At 41.8% G+C, this 25,778-nt stretch overlaps 1 protein-coding gene across 1 annotated transcript in view; it reads right to left on the reverse strand.

Moving 5' to 3' along the window:
• Positions 1-25,778, reverse strand: part of LOC134564874 (connector enhancer of kinase suppressor of ras 2-like) — a 297,517-nt gene that overhangs the window by 85,505 nt on the left and 186,234 nt on the right. Inside the window, exons 9-11 of the mRNA XM_063424148.1 lie at positions 18,678-18,824; positions 14,912-15,045; positions 14,150-14,355 (exon numbers count right to left, since the gene is read on the reverse strand). Of these exons, the coding sequence (XP_063280218.1) occupies positions 14,150-14,355; positions 14,912-15,045; positions 18,678-18,824 (487 nt within the window). The remainder of the gene's footprint in view (positions 1-14,149; positions 14,356-14,911; positions 15,046-18,677; positions 18,825-25,778) is intronic.

A 25,778-nucleotide genomic window follows, 5' to 3' on the forward strand; every position in this document is an offset into this window, starting at 1 on the left:
TTCTCTTAAAGGCACCGCGACAGTGGTGGCGTCAAATGTGGGAGCCTGAGAAGCTCGACGGACCCTGCGGAGAGGACTGGCAAGCCGCAGTGTGAAGCTCTGGGCTTGCGAAGATCGTCCTTGGACGTCACGCTACCACCGGTCGCAGCAGCTCCGATAATCGGGGTGTGCTCCTGGTGGACGAGGGAAGCAGCCTCTCCAGGCACTTGGGAGAGGTCTTCCTCAGACGGAGACCCCAGGATCAAGTGTTGCACCTGAGCCGGGTAGTGGTGAGTACCCTCCGTTCCTCTGTGAGGACGCAGGTGTGTGTGTGTTAGGGATCGAGTTTCTCTCCCTCCGTGGGCGATTTGTGCCGTGTATCACCCAAATCGTCGGCTGCGCAGCCCCAGGGGTGTGGGTTTTGGCCCCTCTCCCTGGTTTTGACTCCCCGGCAGCTTCAGTTCTTTTAGTGGTTTTTTCGTGCTTTTAGTTTGTGCAGAGTGACTCGAGTGGCTGTCAGCTCCAACGGGAGCGGATTGCTGTCAGCCAGTTTAAGTTAAGCACAGCGCCCCAGTCTGGATTTTCATGAGTGCATGGGTTTTTGAATACTGGATTTTGAAGCGCCCTGTGGTTTCTAATTTCAGTTGCTAGCTTTATTTACTCTTGATCCTGTGTGTGTGAGCTGTACTTAACATCGAGAGCAGAATGGGTGCGGGTCTCTCCACAGCTCAGAAGGGGATGTTTTATGTTTTAGTTGAAGTTTTGAACTTAGAGAAAGTTAAATTCTCTAAGAGTTGTTTGAAGAGGTTGGTCCGATGGATTTTCCTACATTTCCCTCAAGTATCCCCAGCACTCGTCCACAGTGCCCAGTTTTGGTGCACTGTGGAGCAGAAAATTTTAGAATTGGCTAATGCAGGGGACAAAACAGCTCAAAATTATTCATTCCTGGTCCTGCAGCTTAAGGCTGCCACACTGAAAGACAGGGAAATGGAGGAAAAGCCAGGTTCAGGACACCCTTCCCCAGTTTCTCTTCACCCCAGTCCCAACCCCTCTTTCCCGAGAAAAGGGATTCTAAAGGGAGCAACAGCCCTGAGGTCTGTCGGCTCAGGCTCCCCACAGGTCCCTCGATCCCCCCGCCCAAGCAGTCGAGGCCAGACTGCCCGGGATTCCTCTGAAAGCCCTGGCCAGGCAGTCCGAAGATTATGCACTCCCAAGACTTTCTGAGTTGAAAAACCTAAAGTTCGTTTTAATTTTGCTGCGCCACAATCGTCTCAAAATGGCTGCGATCACGTGCCGCAGTCGTCATCCTCTTTGTCCCTTTCTTCTTCCCACAATCCCTTCTGTTCCTCCAACCCCTTCCAGTCCCCAACTCCTCCCACTTCCCCAAAGATCCCACCCACCTGCCCTGCCAACAGACACACCCCTGACTCTGAATCCCCACCTCCCTCAGCCTCACCCCTTCCCAGAAGTCGGCCATCTTGGAATTCTGGTTCCCACGCCCCCACTTCTGGTTCCCACGACTGGAACCTGGGAGTGCAGCCAGGAACCTGGAAGTCCCCATGCCTCTTTCACTGCTGCTCCAGTGACTTACAGAAGATCTCGGGGAGGTAATAACACCAATCCTAATTGTCATGCCTTCTCCCAATCCATCATTAGGGATCTGTGTAAGGCACATAAGGAGTATGGCAGAGAAAGTCCATACTTCAGAGGTCTCCTTGCTGCTGACCTTTCCGAAATTGTTGCTGTTCCAGCAGATCTCTGACAACTGTTTGCATGCCTCATGAACACGACAGAATTTAAACTCTGGGAAGGGGCATGGAAACAGTTGCTCAGAGATTCACTTCCACATCTCCTGCAGCAACCAGACACAGCAGTTGACAAGCACGGTGATGCTCTCACCCCTGAGTTGCTCTGTGGTGAGGGACAGTGGATGTCTGCCACCACTCAGGCTTCCCTCATCCCTGCTCCTGCCCTTGATGTTGTCAAAGAGCTTGCATGTAAGGCATTCTTGAGTCTGCAGCCTCATGGTCCCCTGCCTCCATATACTCAGATTAAACAACGGTCAGCAGAACCTTTCATAGACTTTGTTGAAAAATTAACATGAGCTATCGAGCTCCAAGTTAAGAATGAGCAAGCTAGGGAAGGGATATTAGAGGAAATTGCCTTTGTGAATGCTAACGAGTGTTGTCGTGCAGCAATTTTAAGTCTTCCTCTAGACCCCCCTAGAACTCTTCAAAGTATGCTACAAGTCTGCCAGATAAAGGTTCCATTCCTGACCCCGAGGCATCTGACACGACCGACCCAACCACATCGTACTTCGCGTGAAGTCAACGTTGTTGGTGCGACCGCTGCAGACTCCTCACATCGCAAGCCTTTGCAGCGCAAGCTGTCCTTTCGCCAGACCCCGACAAAGCCTTGTCTTCTGTGTGGGGAGGGTGGTCATTGGGCAACTGAATGTCCAGTCAAAGCTCAATTCCAGGCATTCAGACAGCAGACTCAGGGCAAGGAGAGGAATTCACAACACGTAGCACCACAGGGAACGCCACGCCCCAACCGCCGTTTCCAAAATAACTAAAGGGGGAGCACGGGTCCACCCAGCGCCATGACACCAATGGGGTGGACCGGGCAGGGAAGAAAAGGGGAGAACAACCGGACCATGACACAAAATTACCTGACACAACTCAATCTTTAAAACATCACTTGGCAAAACTGATTTTAACAACTCATTCTACCTTTGAACCTTACAGGTTGCGGCTGACGGAATCTTTGATCCTCAGTGACCAGGATTGGCATTTTGTCGTCATCAATCCTGGCGAGAGAGAGAACTGGCCTCTAATTGAAGGTATCTCATCACTGGGGATTGCAAATTTACTCCGCATGAGATTGAGGTTCTCCCTGGGAGACTTTCTAATAATCCCAGGCACCTCATTCTCTTGCTGCGATGCATCCACCCGCCAATATTTTTACCAAAAGGGCAAATTGTAGCACAGGCGATTCCTTTTGGGAATCCATCTCCAAAAAACACTCCATCAGTCAACACAGTTCAAAAGGTAACAGTTCACAAGCCAAAGATCAAATGTACATTTAAGGTGGGAAATGAATCTTTTGACGCAGAGACACTTCTGGACACGGGGGCAGATGTGACGATCGTTCCCACCAAGGACTGGTTGTCACACTGGGCCTTGGAAAATGTGGCTGGACACGTCAAAGGTGTAGGGGGACTTCAATTGGCGAAACAATACAAGAGCCTGGTGCAAATTAAGGGGCCGAAAGGACAATTGGAGAGTCTGCGTTTTTTCGTTTTAGATTATGAGGAACCTTTGCTTGGAAGAGACCTCATGGCCCAGTGGGGGGGTCACAATTGACATTCCTGACCCCTCACAAAATTTTTGGGCTGCGGCCACTGAAAAGCGCCCGTACCCAAAGGCTGAATTGGAAGACTGATACACCAGTCTGGGTAGAGCAGTGGCCTCTCATCACCAAAAAATTGAAGGGGCTTCAGGAGCTAGTAGAGGAGCAATTGAAAAAAGGACACATAGAGGAGACCAACTCTCCTCGGAATTCCCCAGTCTTCGTCATCCGCAAGGCTGACAAGACTCGGTGGCGGCTCCTCCACAACCTCTGCCAAGTTAACAGCGTCATAGAAGATATGGGGTCTCTCCAGCCTGGGATGCCTTCCCCAACCATGCTCCCACGAAATTGGCAATTGGCTGTAATAGACATTAAGGATTGCTTTTTTCAAATTCCTTTGCACCCTGATGATGCCCCTCGTTTTGCTTTCTCCGTACCCTCTATCAACCAAGCGGCCTCAAGGAAGCGATATCACTGGAAGGTACTACCCCAGAGAATGAAAAATTCCCCAGTGACTTGTCAACAATATGTCGCTTGCTTGCTGTCCTGTGTTTGCACAGCGGCGGAGGGAGTAATCATCCATCATTATATGGATGACATACTCGTTTGCGCCCCAACTGATGATCTGCTGGCCTACGCGCTTGACCTCACAACGAATTTGTTGGTTGCTGCAGGTTTTGAGTTGCAGGACAGCAAGATTCAGAAGATGCCACCTTGGAGGTACCTGGGCCTGGAAATCAGTAGGCCGTCCACTGTACCGCAAAAATTGGACATCAGAACCAAAGTCAGGACTCTTGCGGATGTCCATCAGCTGTGTGGTGCCTTGAACTGGGTAAGACCTTGGCTGGGTCTGACCACCGAGGACCTAGCCCCTCTTTTCAATTTATTGAAAGGGGGACAGGAGCTTAGTTTTCCTAGGACACTTACCCTGAAGGCAGCCCTGGTGAAGGTACAGGAGGCAATGTCAACAAGACAGGCAAGCAGGTGTGACCCTGGTCTGCCATTCAATTTTATCATCATGGGAAAGCTGCCACACCTGCATGGTGTGATTTTCCAGTGGGACTCATCACACAAGTCACTGAAACAAGGTAGGAAGGGCCAAGGCAGAGGAGACCATCTTCTTATAATAGAATGAGTCTTCCTGAGTCACCACTGGCCCAAGAGAATGACATGGCCTCAAGAATTGATGGCTGAGCTAATCCGCAAAGCAAGAACACGGATCAGAGAATTGGCCGGCTGCGATTTCGCATGCATTCACATGCCAATTGGCTTGCAAATGGGCCAAATCACAAAACCAATGTTGGAGCACCTGCTTCAGGAGAATGAAGTGCTTCAGTTTTTTACATTCCCCTGGGAAAGTGGTTTCTTCCCCACCCAGGGACCCCTGGAACCCCTGTCATGTAGTCTGACCCTTCCTTCCCTTTCTGACCCCATTGGCTGTATGCCAGCTTTCCCCTCCCTCAGAAATCCTGAGAAAAGTCCCTGTCCCCCTGGGATCGCTCTCTCTCTCTTCGGACACCACCTAGAAATAAACATCGCTGCAGCAAAGGGTGAGAGCCTCTTTTGAATCCTTTTCCTGTCTCTTGAGATAATCCTCCTAGGCCTGAGAAGGACTGAGCTAGATTGGATTCCTTAAAGGGAATAAAGGAGGTTTATTCTACATCAGTTCACCCTAGACTCCTTTATGGGCCAAATTTCAATTCATCAGCCAGCCCACAAATTGTTTAATTCGAATGTAGAGTTTACATTGGCCTTGAAAAGTGTCAGCAGTAAAAAACCTCTAGAGGCTCTGACAGTTTTTACAGACACGTCCGGGAGGTCTCACAAGTCAGTCTTGACTTGGCAGGATCCCCAAACTCAGCAGTGGGAGACAGATATTGAGGAGGTGATGGAATCACCCCAAATTGCTGAGTTGGCCGCAGTCGTCAGAGCTTTTGAAAGATTCTCTGGACCATTCAATTTAGTCACCCACTCAGCTTGCATTGCAGGGGTGGTTTCTAGGGCAGATCAGGCTGTTGTACAAGAGGTGTCCAACACAGCTCTTTTTGAGTTGCTCTCAAAGCTAGTGAAGCTGGTCTCCCACCGAGAGCATCCATTTTATGTGATGCATACGTGATCGCACACCCATTTGCCAGGGTATATTGCTGAAGGGAACAGGAGGGCAGACGCTCTCTCTGCTCCTGCAGCAATTGCCCCACTGCTGAACATTTTCGAGCAGGTGAAGCTCAGCCACCAATTGTTTCATCAAAATGCACCAAGCCTCGTTTGGCGTTTTCACCTCACGCGCCAGCAGGCAAAGGCCATTGTGGCTTCATGTCCATCCTGCCAATCACACACAGTTCCCACACTGCAAGCAGGAGTCAGTCCTTGCAGCCTGGAGAGCTGCGAGGTTTGGCAAATGGACGTCACACATATCGCACAGTTTGGCAGACAAAAGTATGTGCATGTCTCTGTCGATACCTTCTCAGGTGCAGTCTTTGCCTCCGCCCACACAGGAGAGAAAGCACAAGATGTAATCAAACACCTGATACAGGCATTCTCTTTCATGGGCATCCCTAAGAGCCTGAAAACAGATAATGGCCCAGCGTACAAATCCAAGGAATTCTGCGACTTTCTGCAGCAATGGGGAGTGGAACACAAAACTGGCATCCCCCACTCCCCCACGGGCCAAGCAGTTGTAGAAAGGACCCATCGGGAGATCAAAAGGGTCCTTGCTCAGCAGCAACGGGTTCTAAAGATCGAACCTCCTTCAATTAGACTGGTCAGGGCTTTATATACCATCAATTTTTTAAATTGTACCTTTGAGGTTTTGAACCCACCAATCATGAAACACTTTGGATCAAATTCCGAGTTCGACCTTAAGAAAAAAGTCGCCAGTTTTGCTAAGGTCTCCAGAGTGAGGTCAGGTAGAGGGCCCATATGAGCTCGTCACGTGGGGGTGTGGGTATGCCTGTGTCTCTACACCCACAGGCTTGCAGTGGGTCCCTGCCAAATGGGTAAGACCATTTGTGAAGAAACAATCAGAAAGAGACAACGAGGTGTCACAAGTTGCCAGGGCGGTGTTTCGCCGAAAGAGAAAGACATTGTTTCAATTGACTCTCCCGGTTCTATGGGAATGGGAGGACCCCCTACCTTTCTCCTACTACCTGTATCGTTAAAGGTAATCATATTTGTTTCAAGTCTATTTTTCAGTTGTCAAGAACCTGATCCAGCCCCGGACTCTGTACATCATGTCCATCCTTCTGGTCACGTTGATCCTGATTCCGACCTCCTGGCTCAACACCAAGCCTGGATGGTCCTGCAGCCTAAGGCCAATGTGTGGACCACCTTGGCGAAGTCCCTCGGCCAGGACCACATATGCCTTAGCCAAGCCTCAGCCACCGATCCTCTGTCAACCTGTCTCGTGGGGATCCCTTTCCACCATTAAGAATTCCCGGAAGCCATGCTGCAAAACTCCATCAGGATAAGTAAATTGCAGGTTCTCGATGGTTCACATTCAATGGTAGTTATGGATCAGGGAACCATTCCTGATGTAAATCTGTTTGTCGGATGGCGCAATTTTATTACCAAATTAGAAAACCTTCAAGAAGAACCTTTGGAGATGAAACTCCTTGGTTCTTCAAAAGCACCCTTTTGTGTTCAATTTACATTTGTTCCCCCTCAAGAGCAATTAAAAGCCTTTACTAATGTTCTCCAATCGAACCAAGCATATAAGGCCAACCTGTGGTGTGAGCAGGTCGCCCACGTGAGAATGGCTTCCACCTTGCTTTATAGGCCCTTGTCACTTCCTAAGGGTAGTTTTTTAATTTGTGGGGATCGAGCATGGCCAGGCATCCCCTCTCACCTCGTAGGAGGTCCGTGCACCCACAGCAGGTTGGGCCTTTTCACCCCCAACAGAACCCAAATCAGGGATTGGAAAATTAAAAATAGCACACACAATTCGGCTATCCAAAAACGAGATCTGAAAGAATTAGATGCTGACTGTGACTCAGAAATTATTCATTGGAGTAAACCTAAAGGAGTCACAATCACTGTGTTTTTGCCCTGGGTTTCTATTGCTAAGGTGATGGGCAAATTGGCTCACGTTTAATGTTGGATGGCGAAACAGGCGAATTTGACTTCCAACACCCTGGCTGACCTTCAACAGGACGAGGAGATTACGAGACAGACCACTTTACAGAACAGAGCAGCCATAGACTACCTTTTGCTTCCCCATGGTCTCACTTGTGAGGAGTTTGAGGGGCTATGCTGCTTCAATCTAACATCAAAGGCTGAGGATGTGCACAAAACCATCACAAAGATGCGGGACATAGTTGGCGAAATTAAAAAGGAGACGACTGATTGGTTCAATGGACTTCTGCAGAGCTGGGGACTTTCGGGCTGGGTTGGGTCAATTATAAAAACTTGTCTGTTAATTTTATTCATTATTATAGTTGCCTTAATTACTATAGGTTTAGTTAGACACATGTTAAGCAGATTGATTTCGAATGTTACATCTACCCCCCATCCGTCCGTGAATCAAGTCAACCTCCCCGAAGATCCGGAGGAGATGGAAATGATGGACCTCCGAGATGTCGACGGGCAAGAATATCCACCCTACGAGCAGTGGCTGATCACACAGACAGGATTTGATGAACTGTACCCGGAGTCGGAATATCTGCCGCCTCTGCACCAGTTCTCATCATGTTAATAAAAACAAAAGGGGGAGATGTGGTGGTGTGGAATTAAGTTCATGGTAGGTTTGTACAGGTTGATTGTAGAATGGTATGTTACTTGTACCCCATTTTTCTCCTGTTGGTATTATCCTGCAATTCCCCAAGTCATATAGCTCTTCAGTTATTTGTCAATCTTTCCTCATGGTCTGTGTAAACCCCTCCCTGTTGTCCCTAATTGGTTTCTGTAATGTCACCCCATGTTCGTACCACCTCTTTAGTTGAAGCCCATTGGTTGTAACCTCCTTACCACACCCCATTTCACTGCTGTATAAAACGGCAGGTCAGAAGAGCCTAGGGGGCATAGTCTGAAGATCTGGCAGGTGGTAAGGAGGTCCCGTGGGACCCCCAAATAAATCTGTCGTTTTTACTGGACTGGCTCCTCCCTTCTTCTTCTCCGTCGTTGTCAGCATTCTCCACCGCCTCACACAGCCTCTCAGGACAAGAACTCACAGCGATCAGCCGGCTTGCGTGACTTGCCTAGCTGTACCCTTTAGCCTGCTGCGGTGTCTGAGCTAGCCGAGGCAGGCAGAGAGACTGAGTTCTCTTAAAGGCACCGCGAAATTTTTATGTAAATTTTGCAATTGATTAGAACTTTTTCTTGAGTAGAGAGGTCTTTGCTTTTTTCTATAAAACTTGTAACATAAAAAATTTGGTAATATGAAATATGAACTTTGAAAAACATGTAGACAGCTGGTTTTTTTTTTGAGATATGGCTTTTAGACTTTCCTATAATTTGATTTCTATTTTTTGGCATTAGGATTTTACTATATGGTTATGATATTTTAGATTTTCTTGAGCTATTTATAAAACAAATTGTTTTTAGGGTTGCATGAATTTTAAAAGGTTTTTAATTTAATTATAGAGATGAATTTATTAATTAGAGGGTTTTTTGTAGGATTTAAATGGGCAATTTATAAAAACTTTTGGATTGTGAATTAACTATTTCAATTAAAGATATGAGCAAGCAAAATATTTTTGCAGAATCCTTTCCTGTAAAGGAAAAATTATTTAGGAATTGACATTTATAATTAGTTTGGAATATAAATTTTTGGGCAAGTTACTACAACTTTACTTAATTGACAGAACAGAAAAGAAAAACTTTATGTTTTAGAATTATTTGGTGGTCTTTTTGAGATCTTGATGAAAAATTAACTTATAAAGTTCTGTGTTTCTTGTTAAAACTGCAAAATAAAAGAATAGGTTAGGGTTTTAAGTTATTTTGAGCTTCTTCTTTGGTGTATTCTTGTGGTGGTTTTTATGTGTGTCTTCTTTTGGACAAAGTCTACTTCGTATCTTGGTTGCTGAAATTGGACTGTTAGCTGTCTCTGTTCTGTTTTGTTAGAGGGTCTGAGGAGATGAGAAGCTGTCGCTGCTTCAGTCTGTTGTGTTTCGTCGCTGGCATCAAGGCTGGGGTTGGTTCTGAGGGTGCTGGTTTATTTTTCTGCTGGTACTTCTGCGCTGGGACTGGGGTTATTGTTTCACTGTTTTTGCTGGGTTTTGTTGCTCCAGGCACGGCTCTTCACGTGGGCTGATGTTTGTCTCTCTCGCTGGGCACAGCAGGCATTGGGGAAGGGAGCTCCTATGCACCGGGAGCAGCACCATTGGTGTGGCTCGGCTCTGCTTTGCCTCACTGTTCTCTTTTGCTCTCTGCTAGTGATTTTTACTGTTTTCTGTGTGTCTCTCGCTGTTTGAGGCAACAGAGAGACTGCAGGATCTGTGAAAGCTGTTGATGTAATTTGGACTTGGGTTTTGTTTTACTTCTGGCTCAATGGCGGCTGCTGTGATGGGTGCAGTGCAGGTTTTTAGATGCTGGCTGTGGTTTCCACAGTTACCTGATCTGGGGGCGTGTTTGTCTGAGCTGAGGGTGGTGACAGAGGATGGGGCCGTGAGCACAGCCCATGAAAGGGGAGTGGTCTTGTGGCTGATAGGGAGGGACTCTGTGACATGTGGGACTGGGCGTGCCTTGCAAGGCACAGCTGGATGGTACCACCCACAAAGAGGAAAACTTGTGCTGAGACATTATTGCTCCGGGACAACGTGGCTTCTCACAAAGGAAATATTTTTTTGGCGTGTTTTTTAAATTTCTGCTCAGCACTTTCTGAATTTGCTTTTCTGTTTATGATTATTGGAAGGAGAAAAACAGGAATACAAAGGAATTGGAAGGATGGAGGGAACGGGAACGTTGCTAGTATGGCCAGTATTAGCTTAGTTTCCATGCTGGGGGAGAAGGAGAGGGGAAAAAGCAGTTCGGGACTTTCTGGACAGGTCTTGGTCTGCTTTTCAGGGTCAGCATAAGGAACACAACTGCTTTTTGGTATTACAGAATCAAAGCATGCTTTTTTTCTTCTACTTGATTGGAGCTCTGGTTTTCTTACATTTTAGTTTGCTTTGCTCCGTTTTTCTGCTACTTTTAAAGGTATGTTACAACTCGTCTTGCAAGGTTTTTTTCACTTTTTTGTATAAGTTTTTCTGCTTTCAGGTTTTTTATAGACTTATTTTACAAGTCTTTCAAGGTATTTCTTTTCTCAAATTAAAGTCTTAAATTGCTTAATTATAATCAAAATAAAAATAAAGTCTCGCTTAACTACTAAACTGCTGGGTCTCTATCTCACTCACCAAACTTGGCTTGCTGTGCTATTTCAGCTCCCTTGGTTTGTCCCTGATCCCTGTGGTCACACGGTGTTTGTTTTTTTCTTGCTGATTTCAGCTCTGCCAATCTGTGTAGCTTCTCCTTTGAGGAGATTTGCTTGCATTCCTGGATCGGTGATCTGGCTATGATCCCTTCTCACTGGTATGGGGATTCGGTCTAAAAACTCCCTCTTAGCTTTTAGACCCACAATGTAGTTTTTTTCATTACCAAAAAAACACTACGAGCTCGCTTTAAAAACGAAAACCAAGGGCAGAACGGCCTAGCTGACTGAGGGCTGGTCAGCAAAAACTCGAATCAGGCATCCTAATATAAGATGTCCCTGTTCGGGCACCACGTATTGGGATGCACTTCCAAAGCCTAATCGCTGTCTCTGTGCTGGTACTGAGCCAGTTACAATGAGCAGGCTATAGAAAATTCTAGTTTAACTTCCTTGTATGTTCCAAGGTAAGCTGAAACTCTTTCTCTTATATAGAAACACCTGTTTGGGTGTAAGAATGCACTGTTACATAAATTGTTTTGACATTGCAGCTTTGATATTTTTATGAGGAGCAAAAAATTCTTGTGTACAAGGATACCAGAAGAAAGTGAAAGAAAAAAATTATTTATGATGTTTTTGCCTCTAACACATGAATGGAAGAGGTTTGATATGCATTGCCACAAGAGCTCTTTAGACCAGAGCACTTTAGAGTCAGAAAGAAACAGTATAATGTTAAGTAAAACAAAAAATGCACTGCAACAATGTTAAGCTTAATTTTCACAGATACATTGGAAAAAATGGACTTTTTATTTACCTTCTTGGATTTTGCATGTACTATCCATACCTATCACCTACCTGAGTGTTGTAGTTTAAATTTATGGGGGGGTCCCCGGGGAGGGTCCCCCGGGAGACCCCCGGGGTCCTTTGGGGTCGTGGGTGTTCCCGTGCTGGCAGGCAAAGAGACTTCAGATGCCGGTGGGGTGCTGATGAGGTGAGGGTTTATTCACTGAGGGAGAGGGGAAGGGAAGGGGGAAGGGAGGAGAGGGAAAGGGAGCATCAGGTGGCCTCCAGGGGTAGAGGGGCAAAGAGGGCAGAGCCTTCTGCCTTAGCATTCTTATCACAGAGGTTCAAAGGGGCGCGGTAACATTCTCCAGCCAATGAGGTTACAGATAACTTGATACTGCAAGGAGGGTACAGACTTGGGATAAACCATACATTTTCCAGGGGTGAGCTAGAGCAAACCATTTCCATAAAATGCAATCCCACACCTGAGTATCCATCCACCTATGAGCTGCACAGGAGACTTATTTCTAGTAATGACTGGAATCCTGGTAAGTCCAAGGCCAGAATTTTGGAACAGTAGTTTGTATCAGCCCAAACAATAATGAAAGTGGCTGTTCGGCCATGAGAGGCTTCAGCCGTTTTATTTTCATTTCTTTGCCCATGGCTCTGTTGTTCCAGCATCAGTTTATTGGAGCTGCCATAAATCCTGTCTTTTTTACTGAAAGACACATTGTCACTTTGATGATTGATGTCACCTCTCAGTCAGAAAGTACAAAACCTTCCACTACAGTAGAACATCATTTGCATGTCTGTTAAACAACAGATTAATTAAATCTGTAGTTTTAAAAAATTCTGGTTTAGCAGTCATTTTTGAGAGAAAGGCGTATCTCAGAGACAAAATCCAAATTCCTTCTGGATTTCAATCAGAATTGTCCATCATAGACCAAAAAAAATCTTGTGTATTCCTAGGATCAGGCAGAGACCCCAATATTTTAAGTCACCGTGCAGCAAGAATTTATGAAAGCAGGCCAAATACACCCATCTGGCTCCAATTTTAATCATAGTTAAGATTTCTCTTTATCTTTCATTCTAATTTTGTTTCAAAATGACAGCACTTCACAAGGTGATAGAGTGAACATTACTGGTCTTAAGACAGAATCCTATTCTTCAGCATCAAAGATCTTTCAAACATCAAGCAGATGACTGAAGCAGTTACTAAAAATATCCTGTCTATAAGAAAGGTTTATTAAGATTTCCTACCCTGAAAAGGTTCTGTGTGCATATACACACCATTAAGGTCATTTAACTTGCTATTTTTACCAGAAATCCAGTTGCAATCAGCAAATTGCAACAGCAGGAGGGAAGTTCTGTGTAAGTGATAAACACAAGATAAATACTAAGAACAGGAGGCAGAGAAACTGCATTTAAGACCATCCCTGGCAGCAAACCCCACACCAGACTAAGCAGCATCAGAATCAGTGACTGCAGTGCTTTAAGAGTTTTCTTTTTTCCCCCCACTGTGCTCCCTTTCAGCTGCTGTTGGATCTTCCACCAGAACCACTCTTGGGATTTACTCCACTGAAGTGCAGCAGGAATTTAGTACCTGTGCTCTTCAGACACATTTTCCTTTACTGCTCTGAGCTTCTGAGAGGTTTTCCCTTTCCTAAATTTCAAAGACAGAAACTTAGGAAGTTGTTGGGGCTTTTTGAAAAAGTGAAAGAAAAAAAGGTCTCAGACTAGGTGAATAAAGTACTTATGGATGGCATGCAATATATAAATGAATATGTATACATCTCTCAAAAGATAGAAGCTACCCATAGAGAACACAATGGTCATTGCTTTCTCTGAGGCTCAGAAATGCTATTTTCAAAATCAGACATAATTCCAGTTTTAAAAAGAAATCTCCTATCTAAAATCTATAAGCTTCACAAAACTGTCCTACTGCCTTGAAAATTAAGCCACTTAAAATACATGGACCATGCACTGCTGTATTTCAGCAGTATTTTTCTCAAATTCATTAAACAGCAAGCAATTCAGTTTAAACAGAGAAGCAAAAAAATTTATCAGTTAATTTTCAACAACACCTTTTATATGGATCCATATACCCGTATACAAGCACGTGATTGTACACTCAATAGGGATTTATATACACACAAAATTTCTATAGAAAACCAGAGTTAATTATTGTTTTAATAGCATTTTATATATTTAAGCAGTCCTCATCCTAAGATTTTGAAACACAGTTCAAGCACTAATGAGTGCATTGTAGGATACTCCTCATGCATTTAATGCAGTGTTGAATTTTGGAGGGCGTTCCATCTTACACACACTTTCATACCACAGGGCAGTCCCTTCACTGAAGTTTAACAGCCCAGAACATTGCAAGTGGAATAATCTCCAGGATTTTGGGAGGGGAAATTGAGTAAATCAAGGTGCTGGCTATCCAAATAATATGAATTTAATTTTCATTCAGCATACCAGTATGAGCTGCAAATTAACTATAAATAACTTACTCCTGACCAGGAATGCTAGTGTGCAATTTTTCTAACTATTCCTTCATAAGTAAACTTCTGTTTATTGTTCAGAGCCAGCAGGTCACGGTCTGACTGACAGATTTTTGGGGAGAGTTGCAGAGATAACAGCACAGTTTGTAAATGTGACCAGTTAGAAGAAGGTTGAGGAAATCCAGCCTACCATGAGTGGGGTTTTTTTCCCTTCTCTTCACGCCTGTGGCTCTGCTCCTCTTATACTCAGAGCTCCCGGGGTGCCTTTCCCCTTCAGTCAGGGTGTAGTATTTCCCACTCTCGTGCTCCAGGAAATAGTTTGGAGACTCAGAGCCTTTCATCCCAGACTTTCCAAATTTGCTGATGTCATCACAAGACATTATTCCAATTTCATCCCTAAAACCAGAAGATGATGGAGAAATGAACCATTTAAGGTAAACTTCCAGCATGCAACTGCCTCCCCCAAATGCTACAAATAAAAAGTCTTGCAATTGAAATGCTGTGTGGGAGAACTTTATAAGTGAGGAAATTCAACAAATGTAAATTACCAAAACCATCATTAGGTGCCACTTTAATTGTGAGATAAACATTCAGGAGTTTTCTAGGATCTGAAGGAGAACATAAGGAATTGTTTTAATATGAGCAGACAAGGGTTTCCCTTGCAGAAATGCTTGAGAATAAGATGGTAGACACATAAAAGGAAATCAAACTAATTGATTTAAATACTTCTTTAAATACTTTCTTGATTTAGGACTAAAGCCAGGTTTTGCTTAGCTAAGTGAAAGTTAAGTCACTTAAAACAATGATATGATGCTAAATGTATTTTTAGCTCTTAATTTTATTAATTATTTGATGGTGGGGCTGTTCATTTTTGTTCTGTTTTATTAATCTAATGACATCAAAGTGTAAAATTTTATTTTTTGAAACCTCAAATCCCTTAGGACATAAATACCTGGGGCCATAAAGTCCTGATGTAGGGGAGAGAATGAAAACATCCTGGAGTGCAGAGTTGTCCATTTTTGAGGACATGCTCATCGTACTTGTTGGGGTTGTAGAGCTGCTTGTGGGGCCGGTCAGAATCACAGGCTGTAAAAAACCAAAAGGCACATGAAGAATAAATTATTATTTCCTGTGCTATGAGAAACAACAAAATCGGTGTGCACAATTTTAGGAATTTTGACCCCTTTTTTGGATTAGCCATTTTTAATAATTTCTGAAGTTTCTTCCAAAAAGGTATCTAGTGAAACTATGGACTTCAAGACTAGTTATGAATGAAACTGATAAACAACCATTAAATTAATTTAAAAGCCACCTCAAGGGAAAATCTGAGACTCAATCAAAGTATGATCTTTAATTAATGCAGAAAGTCAATTATCTGAGGGGAAAGGACACTATGAAATGCCATTAATACAGAAGTTAATTACAGAACTCTGGAATATTTGTACTGTATGAAATGATCATGTTGGTTTCAGTGGAAGATTTATTGTTAACAAGGACAGAATATCTTGATTTTTTTGAGAAAGCAGAATTCATTGTCCTTTGGCTTTATAGCCATAGTGATACAAATACGTGTTCTACGGTAAATAACAAATATAAGTTAACCTGAACAATAGATAAATATCCTTTGAGATTTTTACTTTATAAACTTTTACATGACATTGAACACAATTTTTTTGATTCAGATGTCATAGAGAAGCTCAAGTCAATGGCCTGCAAGGACTAGAAGGATGATAACCAAATATGCTGTGCAGGATACAGAGATATAAACAAAGAATATTTTTCAACCAAGGTTCAGTCTGTGTCGATACTCAAGAAACAGAAAATATTTTTATTTATAAAAGTTATGCTTAGATACAACCAGTTTTCTATAGGTGGAAGGAAAACCCAGTGACTCAAAATTTGGATGACAGCTATAAACACCAATCTTTTTCTAAATAAAAGGTTTTCTGTCCTCTAGAGGTAAACACAAATATTTTTTATGTAATTCAAAAAGTAAAAGCAGTCCTAAATACCAAAAAATGATGTTTTTTCATAAGAAAGTCAGTCTGCAAATGGGTCAAAATTGTATTAGTTCTCTATGCTTATTGTTAAACTAAATAATAATGGTGTAATTGTTTTGAATCAATTAGTTGTGACAGGAAGGATTATTTCAATTTGAAAAGTTTTCCAAATAAAAAGAAAAAAATACAGTAAATGTTGTATTTTATTTGAATGAAGTTGTAGTGTGCACAGCACTATTTGCCATTACAAAGGAAAAAAAACCACATTTTGTCCTGAGTGGGAAAATAATTAGAGTTTAAAAATTCACATAATCTTCTATCACATAATGTCAGCCAGAGACAAAAGGGGAAAATGGTGTCACAAATCTCACTGAAAGATAATGGAGCACAGAACTGACAAATGAAAACTCTGCTGTTGTTAACAAGGGAAATCCTCTAAAGACTACTACGACAAGGCCAAGTAATAGATTTTATGAGACCTCACAGATTCTGTATCATCAAAAATTCATAAATTACCTATGTGGTATAATTTTAAACTTAATTATTGTAGAAAACATCAACAATCTCTATAAGTACCTTAAGCAACAATAGAAAACACAACAACTTTTATTTAAAACTTCCTGCTGTGCACCAACCTGAGGTAACAAATATGATTTCAAGTTCTTAAATCCTATTTCCTTTTTGCCTTCCCTAATTATGAACTGCTTTTGTTTTGGTTGTTGGGTTTTTTTTGCCAGCACTAAATCTGAATGGAAAAATTGCTTCACATGTGGACACATCAATATATGGAGTTTACCGTGAAAATAGCACATGCAGAGAAATATGTATGGATCTGGACCTTGAACATGTCATGAAATACAACACACCCATATGTTATGCCTTTTTTGTGACAGTCTGACTTTTGATGAACTGTTTCTCTCTTAATCTGCTTTCACAGAGGTATTTTCCTGCAGCTTGTTGCTGTTTGGTTGTTCCCTATCCTGCTTTTGTCTTGGTGGAAACCCTTCTGTGGAAGGTGGAACCCTTTTTGATGGAATCCTCTCTGTGCTGTGTTCTCTGCTTATCCCCAAAGCCTGTTCTGCAAGACCCAGTTCAATCCATGAGCAGCAAAAAACTCCAGAACAACCAACAAACCAACCCCGAAATTCTCCTACCAATTCGACACATGGAACTGCTCTAGAGTCTCAAAACTGCCAAAGTCAACGAAAGGCAAAGACACTGAAGCCAACAGGAGAGGGAAGTGAGCTCACTGCTTCCAGCAGCAACAAGCTGTTGTGTCAGCTGTCCAGGAAGCATAGGCTTTAGTGGCATCTTGAAATTTAATCAGGCTGCTTCCGAGTCATTACTGACAATAATAAATAATACCAGATCCAGATGAGAGCTGCAGGAAACAGGCAAACCCAAAACCTGCATCCTGAAATGGATCCAGGTCAGAACACTTGAGCTTATCTCTGTGGCAGGAAGAATAAAAGATCTAAAATTGGTTTTCTACACCTCATAACAGAATCTACTCTTAAGAAGTAACACTAGCAGGGCTGTACATACATCCTGTGCCATACATGCAGTATATACAGCACACACTGTTCCCTCTGACACAGCCAGAGCCAGTGCTGCCCATGAACTATGATTATTTAATGTACAAATATAAAGAGAGGATCTCTCTGGAAGCCCTATGCAATTGCAATTTCCATTTGGCTGCCCCTGGAGGCTCCATCTGCAGTTCACAAGTAGATACATGAGCATCTTGCCAGAGCAAAGGATGTTATTCCTGCAGCATTATGACAGAAAAATCCCCTCTGGGTGTCACAAGGCCCTGTTCCTCTCCCCCAGGGGCAGTCACAGAGAAAGAAAGGTGGCCCTATATCCCACTGCCAGCAGCCCTGGGCTGCAAGGATTACACAAACTCCTTAAGTGAAGACACTGTGTAGGATTCAGGCACTCTGAGAAATGAAAGATTTAGAAAATGCCAGGCAGGGAGGAAATCTGCCTGGATAAGCTTGAAGTGTTTTGTTTCATTAATTTAAAAACCATTCAGAAACACATTCATGTATTGTGTGAACCAAACAAAAAAGCTCTGAGAAACTTCCACATTATGGAAGTGCATCAACTTCTTACAGGATGTTAAATGGCATTAAAGACAACCATCAGTAGTTACTGACGTACTGGCAAACCTTTCCTTAAAAAATGACATTTTGAGTTCAGTGTTTCAGCCAGTTTTTCCTGCTGTAGGAAGGAGCAGCTGTGATATTCACAATTGTCTTTTTTTTTTTTTTCTTCAAGAAATGAGTACACAGAAAATACCAGAGGTACACAGAAAATACCAGAGGTTCTATTATAAAAATTCCAACTGCATGAGAGGTGTGCAACAGAAGCAGAGTTCTGGAATTTAATGGATCTGACACACTTGATTACAAACAAGTAGTTGACAGACTGTGAAATAATGGAAACAGGGAGGCACCGCTGTCTCTGCCAGGCAGAGCAGCCACTGAAACTTGCTCTTCATAAAACTATCTGTAAATGTTCTTTCCTTGTCTGGAGTCCTGTGGCTCCCAAACTCACCAAAACATGGAGAAAACAATCTGATCATTGCCACACTTATTTATCTCAGCACTCTGCTTTAGAGGAGTTTGGGACAGGCTCCTGTTCCTTTCACTTCCAGTGTTTTCTCTTGAATAAAGGATTTACCATGACACTGCAGCATTGCAGCAGCCACCTTACCTGCAGTGCCAGAGGCTTCCACCTCACATTCTTCAGAAGGGCAGGAGCAGAAACCAGGGTATTCTGAGGACCTTTTTTCAAGGTTAAAATCACTCCATTTGGGTCTTCCCACAGTGCATTTACTAGGTTCTTTAACTGCCAGCCAACCTAAGGAAAAAGTCCATAAGTGAAGTTTGAAAGCTTTCCATTTAACTTGAAATGTGAAGGAAATGTTCTGTTAACCAACAAGGTCTATTACAACTTGCTCCTTGCAAACATAAGCAGTTTTTATAAACTCTGTGGGATTGAAATCATGCTGCCACAGTTGGATTTTTTTTTCCTTTAGCCCTGTTCCTGAACAAAATAAGGCAGAAGTGAACACTGTTACCCTTTCAATAACTTGTGAGATCGCTGAACATTTTAAATCGGAAGATGAGGTCTAGAAGTCATGAAATCATTTCAATCTGGGTTCTGAGTTGCAACAGTGAATGCTGAGGAGCAAGCCAGACTCTGCTGGAACAACATATGTAGCATGTATGTAAGAGCTGTAAGACCCTGACTGGAGATAAATCATTTATTGATTTATCTGTACAGCCCCTGGACAGAGCTGAGTCTCCAAGTTACTGTAAATTGCAAACAGAGCCATTAAAAAAGGACATCACTGGTACTGTAAGGATGTGCCACTCAGAAAAAAACTACTTTGAGACATTTCTTAATCGTCTCGATTATTTAAATAGGAATTTACAAATTATTTATACACAAACCCAGAAAATTTATTTTTAGGGCTTTTCTCTTTCCTCTGCCTTTTCTGTCCCAGTCAGAGCAGATTTTTAGAGCAGTAGTACCTGGCCATGGTAAAGACCTGCCATAAATGTTGTGGCTGCCACAAATCTGAGCAGACCTGCACCGAGCAGGAATTAGAATGCTGTGTCCATACAGCAATTCTCAGACACAACCTTCCCAAGGCAATCGCATCAGCCATCAAATGAACTTGTGGAATGAAAAGCTTAGTGAATTCCAGAACAGGAACGGGACCAATACACGCAAGCAGTAAAAATTTTTATACTGGCCATGTTTGACTTGTCAGAGCTCACTAATAACTTTTTAATCATAATTTCTCTTCTGACCAAAGTGTGAATTCCCACTGCTATTAAAAAACAGGAAAATAAATTATTTAGGTGCTCAGACACAGAGCAGTCTACACTCACCCCCTTGTTATATCAGGTGGAGTTTATAATTACTTCCTCTTAGAGGAAGATAATATCTGATTACACAAAAAGGTGAAGGGAAAATAATAGAAGACAACCTCCAAGAGATTGGAACTAAAATCCTCTTCTAAGGGCTGAAGAGAATTTGGGATACCGACTGTAAGTTTCCAAGCTGCCCCCACAGTGATCCAAAGCCAGGATCCCACTGTGAACATCCACCTGGGACAAAACTGCAAGATGTGTCAGAATTCCAAAAAGGATTTTAAAAGCTTTTAAAAGTTCTGTTCTATTTTTAATGCTGCAGTTCTATTGAAAACTTTCTAAAAAATGCACTGGTCACAGGAAACCAGAAAACAGCAGTAGTTGTAAATAGGTCACATCCAAACAAATGCAAAGATGGCAGCTTTCAACCCAAAAACTCCAGTTTGGGCTGTGTTTATAAAAGGACAGAGGCCATATATTTTTTTCTCTTTTACTCAATTATAGAAATCAAATGGAACTCTCTTTGATTTTTATAGATTGATGTAATTTTCAGATTGCCAAAATCTTTAGAGTTCTGTGGGCTCCTTTTAGAAAAGAATGATAAATAATTAAGTTAACGATAAACTATTCCAATGAGAACCTTAATGACAACACCATCAACATCTATCAGAGAACTGGCTGCAGTCATTACTACTGGCTGATGATAAAATGCTCTCAGGAATTTGGACAAGTTATTATAAATTGTATTACTAAAAATATCTTTGAAAAAAGAGTAGTTGTTACAATGGATTAAAAATTTTAGTTGAAAATCAGTCCTTGAGTCAGATTTTGACATTAAGTCCTAAAGAATCAGTCTTTAAAGCAATTACTGACTTCTAGCTCTGGTAAAATGCATTCTCCAGAAAGGTATTTTGGTCTTTTAAGATTTTTAGCACATATAGTCAAAATCTATTTCTACAAAAGGAGTTAAGCTATTTCAGCAAGGAAAGTTAAATTAAAATTAGAATAATGAAGAAATAAAAGACCAATGTGATCCTTTTTATTTTCCTCCATAAATGAAAATGGATGGTAATTTAGATGCTAAAGATGGAAGAAACCCAGAAGAGTGCAAAAGAATTCGTTCAAAATGGTCAGAGACAGGTAGACTTTTGAAATTTTTGTAGTTTACATTTAAAATTGCCACAATCATTAATTTTTTATTTGTACATCCTCAGCATGGAAAGAAGAGTTCCAGGTAAAAAGAAACCTGTGGACTACTGTCTATATTAAAGGATTTGTTAGTTTTCTCATAGAAACTATGTGGTGGAAAATTAGGAATATAGGAACTTTAAAAATAATAGTTCCAAAAATATTAATTGCTAAAATAATTAGTTCCTTTACCAGGAAATTCCACAATGCTGAGGTAATTTTGTAGACACAAACCTGATGATTTTGTAGCTGGGACTCTTTAACTAATATGTTCAGAAAAACATGAAAAAACATAACCCACTTTAACAGAAAAGCAGTGTTCTTTATATCTTCTTTAGACTCTCCTCATAATGACTTTGATCCTTCTCATTCAGATCAGGATTTGCATGAATGGGATTTGGAATGCATACTACCAGCAGTAGGGATTTCAACATTGTTATAAATCCAGACTCAGTTCATGCTGGAAAAGCACCTTTTCTCCCTTTTTAAAATAAAGTCTACCTGCCTGGGGATGACTCACTGCAGAACTGTAGGAAAAAATTGTACAAAACATTCCAAATGCTACAGATGCAGACAAAAAAAAAAAAAAAAAAAAAAAAAAAATCAGTGCATTTTTGGGTGTCTGCAGAGGCATGAAGTGCATGATATATTTGTCTATCAAAAGGAACTGAGAAAACAGCTGAGCTGTTGAACATGGTAATGTTTATCAGAAGATTCCAGTGGTCTGAACCTCCACAGCAGTTACTGGCCTCCCTGCCAATTTCTTCCAAACACATTATACCTTTTTGTTATGGTAGGAATTTCAAAGTAAAATTTAGCTCAGATGGTGGAACTGGGGTTGGACAGGGGAGAGAGGCATCTGCTCCTTTCTCTGCTTTCCCTGAAAATTCTGGGGACAAGGCAGGAATGGGCTTCCTCAGTTCCTTCACTGCCTTACCAAACCCTATCAGGACTCTGAAAAATGGAAAAGTTTTAAGAAATACAGAACCACTGAGTGCACCTCACAGAAGGAAGGGAGGTCACACCTTAATTTGCTGGGGGGACTTGTGCCTGTTCTGTTCATTGGATCACCTGCCAGCTTTTCTGTTACCTGCGGTGGGGAGACACGGAGCAATAACTAACAGGAATTTAAAAGCTCCCTTGTCAGGCATTTGGTCTGGAAATCAGTTGTGCCAAGTATTTTCTAAATATTTATATCTCACTATATTGCACACCACCTGAAAACAAGTAACTCTCCTCTGACTGCAGCAACCCCTCACAGGAACCAGAACAGATGTTTCCCCTCATGACTTTTCAAATACATAAGCAAAGCCATCTGGATATTTGCTTGAACCTGCAAAGTTTGACCTCTCTTCATATTTGCATTAAAAAAAAAAAAAAACAACACACCAGCTTATGTAAACCCAACTTTTTCTAAGGAAACAGACTATCATCTTTTCATATTTTAGGCAATTCACTTTGCCTCATTAAGGAATTAATCAAGGGAGCTGGTTTGATTAACATGGAAATCAGAAATTATTATTAGACAAAAATGTGCTGGAAGATCATAAGATTGTTTTCTGTCACTGAATGGGAAGCTCGTCATTAACACCTGTAGCTGATTCACTCTCATTAATATTCAAGCTGCTCCTAACAATAATTGATGATGGAAAACCAAATGTTCTCCCATTAGCTTCCATAGTTATTTTCATTAACTAACAGAGAAACACAACTAGAATCCAAGAAGCACCAAGACCTACTACTGGAAGAGAGGCTTTACTGAGCCTTTCTGAAAGGCAGAATCTGGAGAATAAGTAACATGTGGCACTTTTTTTTGGAACAGAAGGACATCTTTTGGGGAAAGAAGTTCAAATTCTCATTATATCTTTTGTCCTTCCCCCCCGCCCCCCCTCGCTTGCATTTCCCCACACAGAGTGTGCTGAAACACAGATGGTGTGACCTGGCACTACATTTACAGAATTACCTCTGCCTTAAATGAGCTCTCATTAGGACTCATATTTACAATTCAGCAAACAGACACCAAGAGTATTAATTTAATTACTGTCTTCACACAAATAAATTAGTGCTGAAATGATTTCATTGTGCCAGGGTCTTGACACAATTTCAAGCATGTAATTTGACAATGAACAGTATGAAAGGGCACTAGGCTGCTGATCGTGTATTTAGAATCAAAGTATATTTGGGGTTTGAAGGGACATTTAAAGGTCATTTAGTCCAGTCCCTCCTCCCAGGAGCAAGGACATTCTCAAGTGGGTTGCTCAGAGTCCTGTCCAGCCTGGCCTTGGACACTTCCTGGGAAGGTACAGCCACAGTATCTCTGGGTAACCTGTGCCTGTGTTTCACTGCAAAAAAATGTCTTCCTTATATCTGGTCCAAATCTCCCCTCTTTCAGTTTAAAGTTGTTGACCCTCTACAACAGACCCTACTAAAAATCTGTCCCCATCTTTCTTCTGTGACCTTGAAAGCACAGGATCCATCATTCCAAAGAACAACCTCGAGTGTGAAAATTCAACTACTTCAGTTGAAACCAGCAGCTGTTTCAAAAGAATAGAAGAAATATGTAACACAACAGATTTATTACAGATATTTCTGTGGCCCCTTGCTCTGGCATAGCAGTGTTTTATACCTTAAGGAACTGTTTCTCTTTCTGGTCTTTATTGCCTCTGTCTGTGGAGAAAGAGGAATTCTGTCTCATCCCCAGCTGGCTGAGATAACCAAACTGAAATTCTTAAATAATTTCTTTTCCTATGAGACAGATGACACATTCTTCTTTTTACCTACTACATTTCTTTAATGCTCCTATCTAACTTAACACCTTTGATAGCTGTAAATGACCTGAAGATCACACAGTATTTCAGTCAAGATAATACTAATGTCAAGACAATGGTATCCAAACTCAGTTTCTCCTGGAAACCTGCTCCAGATTAATTCCAAGTTCATCTTTGCCATTTTCAGTCACAGCTGGGATTAATTACTACATTCTGACTCCTGGAGTCTTGCAAGGTGCTCCTGAGCAATATCGAGCTTTCAACAGGAATTACTAAAAGCCTTATTATTGCTCTCTGTCCTATGAAATAGCCATCAAATCCTAATCCTTACCAGAAAAAAAAAAAAAAAACAAACCCAAAAACCAAAAAGACAGAGAAATTCAGTTTTCCCTTGTTTACACACCACTTCTCTATCCAGAAGTATACAAAATATTTTACAGGTGGTCAGGTAGATGAATTAATATTTATTCGATCTTCAAAATTTTCATTGTCTGAAAAAACTACCCAAAAAGGAACATTAACACAATTTAATTTTCATAATTTTCTGCTGAAAAAGAACTACAGTATAAAATGTACTATTTCAACTAAGCAGCAGAAAATATACGACCTAAGGAGTAATTGTTAATTTTGCAAACAAAGAAGTGCTACAGTGTCATCTTTAGTACTTCTGTATAATTTTATCAGAGAGGAAGTAAAAATCTACAAGACACTGGCAGAATCAGTGCCTGTTGCTATTGCAGGGAAAAATAAAGAGTTAGGGTGGCAGTAATTTAGAATTAATAACTTATTCTTAAAGTTTCTTATGCTGTTTTATTAAAATCTTATAAGCAAGAAGAACAAGCAGAAAAGCAAATAAGGAAATTGGATAATGATTCAATGATCTTAACAGCCAGTGGTGAATCACCTGCTTTAATTAATTTCTTGCTTAAAGTACTATTATTTTTTCTTTGATCTTTGTAATTGTATTACAGTGTTCCTTGGTTAGACCAGATTCCATGTGGAAAGGCTTTTATTTCTCCCTTTTTCAGTTGTTGCATTACATAATTTGAAAACAGCTCTCCTTTAATACCTTCTTGTTGCCATGAGTTTTTCCTGGTTTGCTGAGCGTTCATATTAAAGGAGAAATGTGCAGTTTCTCAAGCCGGTGAATTGTAAACACAGGACCATGTTTTGTAAATATTGGCAATGTTATGAATTCCTTCTCCAAGAGAAGGGGAGGTTGAATGACAGCCTCCTGGACCAATGTGGCAGGAGAGGTGGCGATACCCTTCTCCAATCCATGGTCACCTTGCCACAGGTATATAATGGCAAAATAAACTAAGGGGCAGGTCTTCTGCCCTGCTGCTGTTGTTGCACCCAGATCTGTGTCTCCAGCCTGTTTTTCCTGGTTAGGCCTCCACGGTGATACCTTCTGAACACTTTTTAACTCTCATCTCCATTGAAAAGCTATTGGAAAAGTCAAGTAACACTTTAAAAAGTTGTGACCATTCCGTGAGGAGTCTTTTTGGTGCCCAACCACTCTCTGTGAGGAGAAGATTTTCCTGAAATCCAACCTAATGCTCCGCTGGAACAGCTCCGGGCTCGGTAGTCCCATTTTACTCCTTCAGCACCACAGTTCTGCCCTACCCACGAGTGAATCCTTGCCCTGGGCAGCTCCATAACTCCCTGTGAAAAATGCAGAGTGCTACAGTTGGGAATTTAAAGAGGATACTGAGGAGGGTCATGCATTAGGATGATAAACTGGAAGTGCTCAAATTATCCACCTTCTTAAAAATAAAGTGATGAGCTAATTTGATTGCATCCTGAAAATACCTGAAAGAGAAACCTGCTCTCCAATTTAAGAGATAAAAATACATCAAAATCAAAGGACTGGAAGCTTGTGCCAGGCAAATATAGACTACAAATAAAATTACTTTTCCCCCCCAACAATGAGAATAATTAATTACCGGAGCAATTTATTACAGGTTGTGGGACCA

This window comes from Prinia subflava (assembly GCF_021018805.1).
Source record: "Prinia subflava isolate CZ2003 ecotype Zambia chromosome W unlocalized genomic scaffold, Cam_Psub_1.2 scaffold_22_NEW, whole genome shotgun sequence".
Classification (NCBI taxonomy): domain Eukaryota; kingdom Metazoa; phylum Chordata; class Aves; order Passeriformes; family Cisticolidae; genus Prinia; species Prinia subflava.